Source organism: Mizuhopecten yessoensis, unplaced genomic scaffold (assembly GCF_002113885.1).
Source record: "Mizuhopecten yessoensis strain PY_sf001 unplaced genomic scaffold, ASM211388v2 scaffold10311, whole genome shotgun sequence".
NCBI classification, from domain to species: Eukaryota; Metazoa; Mollusca; class Bivalvia; order Pectinida; family Pectinidae; genus Mizuhopecten; species Mizuhopecten yessoensis.
The window spans coordinates 154452-165061 of NW_018408483.1; the positions used below are offsets into that span (position 1 = coordinate 154452).

The 10610-nt window shown below is 39.3% G+C and overlaps 1 protein-coding gene across 3 annotated transcripts in view; it reads left to right on the forward strand.

Moving 5' to 3' along the window:
- Positions 1 to 6103, forward strand: part of LOC110460052 (anoctamin-8-like) — a 67649-nt gene extending 61546 nt beyond the window's left edge. For 2 of the 3 annotated variants that reach the window (XM_021512755.1, XM_021512756.1), the window contains exon 13: positions 1992 to 6103. In XM_021512755.1, coding sequence (XP_021368430.1) covers positions 1992 to 2651 — 660 coding nt within the window. In that variant the 3' untranslated portion in view covers positions 2652 to 6103. Of the gene's footprint in view, positions 1 to 696; positions 734 to 1991 lie in introns of those variants that run through there. The other variant, XM_021512757.1, reaches the window with a different exon arrangement.
- Positions 6104 to 10610: the final 4507 nt, after the last annotated feature.

Consider the following 10610-nt stretch of genomic DNA (forward strand, 5'->3'; position numbering starts at 1 on the left):
CTTGGTAACATAAAATGATATACCACCTCCTTGGTTACATAAACTGATATACCATCTCCTTGGTTACATCCACTGATATACCATCTCCTTGGTTACATAAACTGATATACCATCTCCTTGGTTACATAAACTGATATACCATCTCCTTGGTTACATACACTGATATACCATCTCCTTGGTTACATCCACTGATATACCATCTCCTTGGTTACATAAACTGATATACCATCTCCTTGGTTACATACACTGATATACCATCTCCTTGGTTACATCCACTGATATACCATCTCCTTGGTTACATAAACTGATATACCATTTCCTTGGTAACATACACTGATATACCATCTCCCTGGTGACATACAACAATGTACCATCTCCTTGGTAACATACACTGATATACCATCTCCTTGGTAACATACAATGATATACCATCTCCTTGGTTACATCCACTGATATACCATCTCCTTGGTTACATAAACTGATATACCATTTCCTTGGTAACATACACTGATATACCATCTCCCTGGTGACATACACCAATGTACCATCTCCTTGGTAACTCGTATGTACCATTCCTTCAGGACCTGAATACCACCACATTAAGATTGAAGGTTACATAGTTTGGAGGGTTTCTAGATCTGTGAGTTGTATCAGATGGATTAGTTGATTTATTCGTCTATCATTGTGATATTTCAGAAGTTTCAGTCGTGACTTAATGGAACAGGACTACAAGGCAAGGAAGCATGCCTACAGTTGGATATGAACATGAGGTTACTTTTGATCACTTCTGTAGGAAATTTATGGTGATACAAATATATTTTACTGAAAATGGTTCGTGAGAAAGAAAAAAAAGCCAGATCATTTGGAATGAGATATGACGCTTTATCAGATTAAGCAAATGTCCTGTAATACAATGTTTTAGGAAATAAATGTCACTTTATATATATAATTTTCATAAATCCATGTGATCAGCAGTAACCTCAATGCCCTAACAGCGTGATTGAAGTGAAATTACAACTAGTTTGAGATGGACTTGATGTGTGCACAAATAACATCACTATGGTGTAAATGTGTGGATTTATAGTCACCCTATCATGGCTTTAAAACTTATGTGGGAATCAAACTAGGCTTGTAACAGAATGGGTTTCTGAAGGTCAAACTAGGCTTGTAACAGAATGGGTTTCTGAAGGTCAAACTAAGCTTGTAACAGAATGGGTTTCTGAAGGTCAAACAAGGCTTGTAAAAGAATGGGTTTCTGAAGGTCAAACTAAGCTTGTAAAAGAATGGGTTTCTGAAGGTCAAACTAGGCTTGTAACAGAATGGGTTTCTGAAGGTCAAACTAGGCTTGTAACAGAATGGGTTTCTGAAGGTCAAACTAGGCTTGTAACAGAATGGGTTTCTGAAGGTCAAACTTGTAACAGAATTGAGTTCTGAGGGTCAAACTAGACTTGTAAGTTGTAACAGAATGGATTTCTGTAGGTCAAAATTGAATACATATTGGAATGATTGATTAGTCAAACTAGGTCACAATGGAATGTTTCATGAGTGTGAAAATTAAAATTTGAGTTTTCCTTACATGAAAAAGTTTTGGAGCTCTACAAAGGAGATCATATATATGCTTGTTTGTGTTTGCTCTGTGTAATCTAACATAACCCATCTCTAATGGGTCAAGATGGAGGTGAAGGTGTAGTCCAGGTGAGAAACCACTAACCTACCACTAATTATAACTTTGTATACTGGTGGCAGGGACCATCTTAGTGACTATCTTCTTTATTCTTTTTACCAGAACTTATGGTACATTCACTGCAATGAAGTCTTTCCTAGTACCTATTGCCGAGCAGTTGTGATAAGGAATTTGTTCCACCTCTGCTGCTTACAACTGTTGACTACTGCCAGAACAAAGTACCTGTAACTTCTAGTCATACTGTTACCTAGACAAGTGTGTGTATCTGGATCTATAGACATGCTAATGAACCTGTTATATTTCACAGAAACTAGAGTCCCAACTCTCAACATCAGTGTCAGCCAGTCCCACAGACAAGTTGTGTCGACAGAAATCCCGGTCAGAGAGCAACGGCCATACCAGACAGATTGGACACCCTGAAGGATTTAACCGGAATTACTACCAAACAGTGACTGTCAGCCCATCCTCCCCTTACCAGAAAAACCTTGGGGAGGTGCGCCTCTCCTCAGCCAACCAGGGACCAGCCAGCGAAACCTCACACACAGGGCATTCCCCCCATATTGTCAGTACTTCCTTTACAAATATACCAGACCTAAAACTCAGTGCTGCCTCTCTACGGACAGGCCAAAACATCTGTACAATAAAGACACCTTTAGGTAAACCAACATCCACATTTGTGTCCAAAGTTACAATCGCACCGAAGCGCAGTGCATCCAACACACCAGAGGTGTCAACAGTGTCTTCAGTGGAGGGCAGTAGACAGGGTCCGGCCCGGGACCTACTGCCCTCTTACATACCTCCCCAACCCTACAGGAGCATCTCAGCAGGTCTGTCCCACAGAGCTAATAGTCCAGACGGAGGAGACACTACACCAAAAGGATGTACTCCTCCAAGACCAATGTCTCCAAAAAACTGTCCCGATTCAAAGATCCCTGTGAGGATTTCCGATTACGGGAGTTCTGGGTAGGAGAGAAGGGCTTGTTACTATTTATTGTTGATTATTGTACATATATTATGTTGATGGTCCTTATATAACACACTTACTAATGTGCTTGTTGCTGTTATAGACAGGGTATCTACACTCGCTCACTGTACAGTGTTGTGTTGATTAGTGTCATCGGTGCTACCTACAATCAGTTCAATGTTCAAGCAATTCAATACTTATTGAAACCTATTTTAACCAGAGAATTAGGTCAAACTTGTAATTCAGGATATTCATAAAAATAGCTTTTGTATACTTCTTTCATGTTAGCATTGATAATCATTCATGTCTGGCAATAACCTTTCTAGACAGTGGTGAACCCTGGTGGCAACCATTCTAGACAGCAGTGACCCCCTGGTGGCAACCATTCTAGACAGTGGTGACCCCTGTGGCAACCATTCTAGACAGTGGTGACCCCTAGCGGCAACCATTATAGACAGTGGTGACCCCTAGTGGCAACCATTCTAGACAGTGGTGACCCCCTGGTGGCAACCATTCTAGACAGTGGTGACCCCTGGTGGCAACCATTCTAGACAGTGGTGACCCCTAGTGGCAACCCTTATAGACAGTGGTGACCCCTGGTGGCAACCATTCTAGACAGTGGTGACCCCCTGGTGGCAACCATTCTAGACAGTGGTGACCCCTAGTGGCAACCATTATAGACAGTGGTGACCCCTAGTGGCGACCATTATAGACAGTGGTGACTCCTGGTGGCAACCATTCTAGACAATGGCGACCCCTGGTAGCTGCAATTTCCAACAGACTTGACAAGGTTCTTGACAGTTATTGTGCTAGAAGCATTCTAAGGGTGAGACTATCATGAACTTTTAACATTAAAAAGCTTTGTTAATACAAATTGCTGAATTATGTAACACATGTATTAACTGATCCCTTTCCTGTCATCAATTTAGTTGCAAGAAATCCTGAATTACAAGTTAAATATTGTCTGGCCTGTCTCTCAATTTTAGTTTCGATAGTGAGAGACTTTTAGGCGTCATATTTCGAAAATCTTTGTTGTTATGGTTCCAAATAGTTCTGTCTGTTATACCCTGCAGCTGTTAGAAGGGCTATGGCGGAATCCCATCATCAACAAGACAGGACTGGCTTTCTCTGTTCATGGTGTTGTATGTTGAGTTGTACTAAGTTGATTTACATGCTGTGGTAAAGTCTATATAATTTGTTGTTGGATTTCTTTATCATTTTTGTTTTAGTTACAGTAGGTATGATACAAGGTATGTGAGATTCAAAGCTTTAACCTATTTAAGCATTACAGGGTATGTGAGCTTTGTTTTTTTCTTTATATTGTTAGTTAGAATGTACCGGTATATGAGATGTTAGTTAGAATGTATCGGTATGTGAGATGTTAGTTAGAATGTATCGGTATATGAGATGTCAGTTAGAATGTACAGGTATGTGAGATGTCAGTTAGAATGTACCGGTATGTGAGATGTTAGTCAGAATGTACCGGTATATGAGATGTTAGTTAGAATGTATCGGTATATGAGATGTCAGTTAGAATGTACAGGTATGTGAGATGTCAGTTAGAATGTACAGGTATGTGAGATGTTAGTCAGAATGTACAGGTATGTGAGATGTTAGTCAGAATGTACCGGTATCTGAGATTCAAAGCTTTAACCTATTTAAGTATTACAGGGTATGTGATGCACTGTATTTGTAATTTTATTTACATGGTAACCATAATTTGAGTTCAAATTTATCTGGTATTGTGAGATTTAATTTTAATTACTGTGATCAGTGGAAAGTGACAGCTAGGTATCAGTAGGTTGGTCCTAAGTGATTGGGATAGTGAGCGCGAGGTGAGAGCTGTTTAAGTGAGAACTGATAGTTTTTGTTTCCCTCTCTGCTGGTGCTGTCTGTAGTTATTTGTTTCCCTCTCTGCTGGTGCTGTCTGTAGTTATACTCCAACTTGTGTGCAATACAATATTACACAGATCTATAACCCCGTTATTGTGTACATTAGCTTTGTGGTAGATGGTCCAGTATAGTCATTGTTTTGTATTAGATCTGTGATTACACATTAGCTGTGTGGTATATGGTCCAGTATAGTCATTGTTTTGTATTAGATCTGTTCAGTATTTTGTTGATCCAGAGCATCTACAGGGTAAATGTGAAATCATTTTATTTGCGAGTGTTAAAGTATTTTGATGATTGTAGAGTATGGAGTATTTGTGAAAGTCCTTGGCCATTCCCCCTTGTGTTACTGGTAATCCTCCATATCAGAAAGATAATCCGCTAAATTTTGTCCTGTTATTTTGTCGGAATGAGAGATATGTATTTTATGACCTTTGTAAGGTCACATAGTTTGGTTCATCAGCGAACCGTATTGACCAATTATCTCCCTTCCCTTACAGAAGAGTATAACCGTAGAGATTGCGCTTGTAAATGTATTTTGTACTTTTTTTCTTTTAAATTGATGACTGATTACAAGTACAGTAGATTCTTCTTAGTGTTGATCTTTTGTAGTCAAAAGGAAATACAGATTATCAAAAATAGGATATGGAAAATGAAATTATGCAGATGAAATAATCAGGGATTGCTTCTGTACAGGTTTTATAAATGAGGGCCCGTTTCTGAGTGAAGGCCCAGTGATCAGCTTAATCCAAAAAAAAACAGTTATTCTTGTCATCATTTTCAATCCCTTTATTCTCAATTTTAATCTTTTGGAATACCCTGGTATATTTTAGATGAATTATCATTAAAGTAATTAGTGTTTGCAGAACTGGGCCCCGGGGGGAGGAGTTTTAATGATTTTCAGCAAGTAGATAAAGAAAGTTACTCTCAACATTATTTGCCTATTTTGATTTTGTTTTGTTTTGTTAAAGCTAGAAGATTGCAGCATTGTTGGATGTTGATGAATTTTGCACATGTTTTTATTATTCTTGTTATTTTAATCTAGTTACTAATGGTCATGCTCCAGAGTACACAGCATATCAACTTTTCCTGGACAAACGTAGATATTGAAGCTAGTCTTAATTTGCTATAGCCGAGGTTCATTGCCTTGGACAATCATAGATATTGAAGCTAGTCTTTTCTATAGCCGAGGTTCATTGCCTTGGACAATCATAGATATTGAAGCTAGTCTTTGCTATAGTCTGACTTCGTTCCCTTGGACAATCGTGAACATTGAAGCTTCAGATAAGGCCCTGTTGATCTAGAGTAAGAGACATTGGGGCTGGTTCTAGTGCTCTACTGTTGATCTAGACTAAGAGACATTATAAGGGCTGGTTTTGGGGTGCTAACTGGTTCTAGTCCAGCTCCAATGCTCAGTACTGGGGATCCTCCGGGCAATCTGTGTCATATTATGTATAAACTTTACACCAATATATTGGTTTATTTTTCAAAACATTATGAGGTGTCTGGTTATTTTATTTTCATGACAATTTTTGTCAGCCTTTTTCCAAATAAATCTTAACAAATGAAAATCGTTTGCTTCTCTTGTTATTTATCTTCGCTTGGCGTTACATGGTTTCCATGTTCTTTGGATAGAATTCCACACAAGTGGATGTGTCACGTGTAACAGCTAATTAGGAGGAATGGTGACCGAGCTAATTAGGAGGAATGGTGACCGAGCTAATTAGGAGGAATGGTGACCGAGCTAATTAGGAGGAATGGTGACCAAGCTAATTAGGAAGAATGGTGACCGAGTGCAACGAAGGAATAAAATACATCATATAATCCTCAATCAGATAGCAGTCACTTCCACAGGTGCTCGGGTTCTGGAATATATGTGATATATTATTGCACCCCCTTATACTAATTGATCATAGTATAAGGGGGTACGATAATATATCACATATATTCCAGAACCCCAGGACCTGTGGTCACTACATGTACATCAATTATTTGCAAATTTGGTCAAGCATCTAGTTTGAGCAAGGAACATTGGTAGAAAAATATATATGCCAGGTGACTTTATTGCATTCAGGTAATTCCTTCAAAAGGTATTCTCTGGAAATCATCAGCATGAGCAGCAAACATAATGGAGGGACTTTGGTGGGAAGAATGCTAGGAGAGTTAAACCAAAATCTGATTATTCTTTCAAAAGACATATCTTTCAGAAACCATCAGTTATTGAGATCTGGGCCCGTATTCATGAAAGAGTTCTTGTGCTCAAGCATGGATTCTGTGCTCAAGGCAAATTTCTTTTAACACACTTAAATCATGTGGTACGGTCAATAAGTCCTGTGTAACCGTTTAAAATGATATTCGGTTTAAAATGTGTTTTGTTCTTAATTATCACCGGAACAAGATATTGGGTTTGAGCACAGAATCTGAGTTTGAGCATGAAAACGATTCCCTGAATACAGGCCCAGGACAGCCTTACTAAGTTTGCCCAAATTTAGCAGAAAATGTAGCTCAGTAAGTTATCTACATGTAGGTACATGGCAAGTTTGATTTTTTCTTCAAAAGAAACTTCTGCAAACAATATACATCTGGCTGTCATATTGAATTTGAAAATTGAAATAGAGTTGGGAATCTGATACTATAAGTATCTGAGGTAGGTTTCGTGAAAATTAACGATCCCTGAACTACAGCCAAAATAAGAACTACAGAACTGTATAAGCATTGGAAACAGTTTTCGCCTCCAACATTTGAGCGACCAGGAACAGGTTGTCGCTATAACCAATTGAGCTACTGGTCAGCGGCAGTGCTTTTGCCTGTTTGTCCTACAGTTACATTGTATAATATACGTTATTGTATAAAGTAAGGGGAGGTTACAAAGAACCACAATGGACTTCAGTGTTTTGCCTCCACTGGAACAGGGAACCTTAAAGTATTCATAGAGGAAGCTTGTCAGCTCAAAATTAAACTCGATCTATGATGCTGCAAGAATCATGAAAACTAAGCAAGTAGTCACAAGGAAACCATTTTCGATGCCAATATATCAGATCCAGGTCAAAACTTGAGCTAAAACTATTTTTTTGGTTTCTGATGCTTACAACATTACAAAGTGTTAGAGCTTCCAACTGTACCAGTATATGCTTCAAAAAATAACGCTTACAAATCATTCTGAAACTGTTTTAATAGTAATGTTCGTTTGACAATATATATAAGTTATTGATCACATCAATGGTAGAGTAAATTGTTCAGATCTTTGTAGGTTAAATAATACTTCAGATATATGATGTCACTGGTATTACACATCACAGATGAGAGTGTCTGATACTCACGAAGGAGGTCTGGCAAAACACAGCTGTAGTACAGTAGACCAGAGGCCTAGCCTAGATCTACACATATTTGTCAAAAACAGTCAAAATACAGCCAGCACACTGGCTGACCAACAGATCACACTCGGTCAGCACACTGACTGACCAACAGATCACACTGGTCGACCACAGATCAAACACACTGGCCAATTAAACCACTCTCAGCCAGCACACTGGTCAATTAAACCATTCTCGGTCAGCATAATCCCATGTCAATTGGATAACACTACACTCATCATAACAGCCAATACAGACTACAATCGAGGCCAACCACTGACTACAATCACTCAGCACAATGGCTGACCATGGGCTTCAATTAGTAAGTACACTTGCTAAAACACAAAATACCATCAGTCAGCACACTGGCCAACCAAAGATCCTCACCTGTGGCCATCCTCGGCAGTAAAAAAAGCGTATCGTTTTCTACTATTAAAGAGCTGAAGCTGAACACCATGAGGAGTTGACATCTTATCAATGAAATTCTCTTTTTATCCGTTTAACATGATAACACCTAAAGCACATGTCTGCAGGCCTACATGAAAAAGAAGCAAATGTGTGCACCAGCCTTTATTAACTTTAGAAATAGATTTTATATTTCTGTAAAAGAATAGACTGTATGTTTCTGAAAGGTGTAATGATAAATCTAAAGTTTAATCCAATTGCAGTCTGATACGTGTCATCATGCATTATGTATACATGTAGCTTTTTTAAATTTTCTTTTTTAAATTTAAATGTTAAAATATTACAATAAATACGCTGAAACTGTCCCTCGGTTCCTTGAGACCCTACTCAATCCCGGGGATAATTTGGTTCCTTGAGACCCTACTCAATCCCTCGGTTAATTTGGTTCCTTGAGACCCTACTCAATCCCTGGGTTAATTTGGTTCCTTGAGACCCTACTCAATCCCTGGGTTAATTTGGTTCCTTGAGACCCTACTCAATCCCTCGGTTAGTTTGGTTCCTTGAGACCCTACTCAATCCCTCGGTTAGTTTGGTTCCTTGAGACCCTACTCAATCCCGGGGATAATTTGGTTCCTTGAGACCCTACTCAATCCCTGGGTTAATTTGGTTCCTTGAGACCCTACTCAATCCCTGGGTTAATTTGGTTCCTTGAGACCCTACTCAATCCCTGGGTTAATTTGGTTCTTTGAGACCCTACTCAATCCCGGGGATAATTTGGTTCCTTGAGACCCTACACAATCCCTCGGTTAGTTTGGTTCCTTGAGACCCTACTCAATCCCTCTGTTAGTTTGGTTCCTTGAGACCCTACTCAATCCCTGGGATAATTTGGTTCCTTGAGACCCTACACAATCCCTGGGTTAATTTGATTCCTTGAGACCCTACTCAATCCCTGGGTTAGTTTGGTTCCTTGAGACCCTACTCAATCCCTGGGTTAATTTGGTTCCTTGAGACCCTACACAATCCCTCGGTTAGTTTGGTTCCTTGAGACCCTACACAGTCCCTGGGTTAATTCTGTTCCTTGAGACCCTACACAATCCCTGGGATAGTTTGGCTCCTTGAGACCCTACTCAATCCCTCGGTTAGTTTGGTTCCTTGAGACCCTACACAATCCCTGGGTTAATTTGGTTCCTTGAGACCCTACTCAATTCCTGGGATAATTTGGTTCCTTGAGACCCTACTCAATCCCTGGGTTAATTTGGTTCCTTGAGACCCTACTCAATCCCTGGGTTAGTTTGGTTCCTTGAGACCCTACTCAATCCCTGGGTTAGTTTGGTTCCTTGAGACCCTACTCAATCCCTGGGTTAATTTGGTTCCTTGAGACCCTACTCAATCCCTGGGTTAATTTGGTTCCTTGAGACCCTACTCAATCCCTGGGTTAGTTTGGTTCCTTGAGACCCTACACAATCCCTGGGTTAGTTTAACAAACTATGTGGCCCTTCAAAATTACTTGTGCTTAATTTTGGCTGCAGTTCTTTAGAAGTCAATGAGGGTCCATAGAGAGGACGGAAGGCCAGTGATGAGAATACAACTCGTGTTGAGTACTCTGGGTGGGTACAGCTGTTCATTGTCCACCTTTCCCACAGAAAGCCATACATACAATGCGATTACCTTCCCTAGCCTAATGATTAGTAGTTGTAGTTGATTTCTTCGGTAGCAATCTTTATATGCAAAAGTTACATTCTGTTGAATTTTTTTGGGACAGTTGGTCAGCATACTTTCTACAGTATAATCATATAGTATATTAGCCTAACTAGTCCTACAGTGTAAGCCTAGGTAGCAGTGTACAGTAGAAGGTTGTGGCCATGGGTGATATTTTTGTTAAATGGCTAACCCCTGTATAATGATGTGTAAAAAAAATATAAAAATAAAACTGTACTAAAATTGGTATAAGCATGATGAAGTGGGCTATGTGAGCTTCACATTTGAAAAAAAGAAAGAAGATATTTTGGTTCGAGAATAAAATTTTGGCCATAATCCAAAAGGGTGCGTACACATGAAAAGCTAGCTTTACAGGAGGTAAAATTTTGACAACAGCACACGACGCAAAATTGCAAAAAATCAAGTTTTACAACTTTACTGGGACCCAGATAATTCTGCAACCAGGTAGGTAATCTTTAATTTCAGACAGAGCTTAGGAAAAAAATTACTAGTTGCGGGGGTCAAATTTTGGGTTAAAAATAGCAATTTTTGGCATTTTTTGGTAATTTTTGATGTGGTAACCATGGTTTTCACACAAGTGACATACATAGAAAAA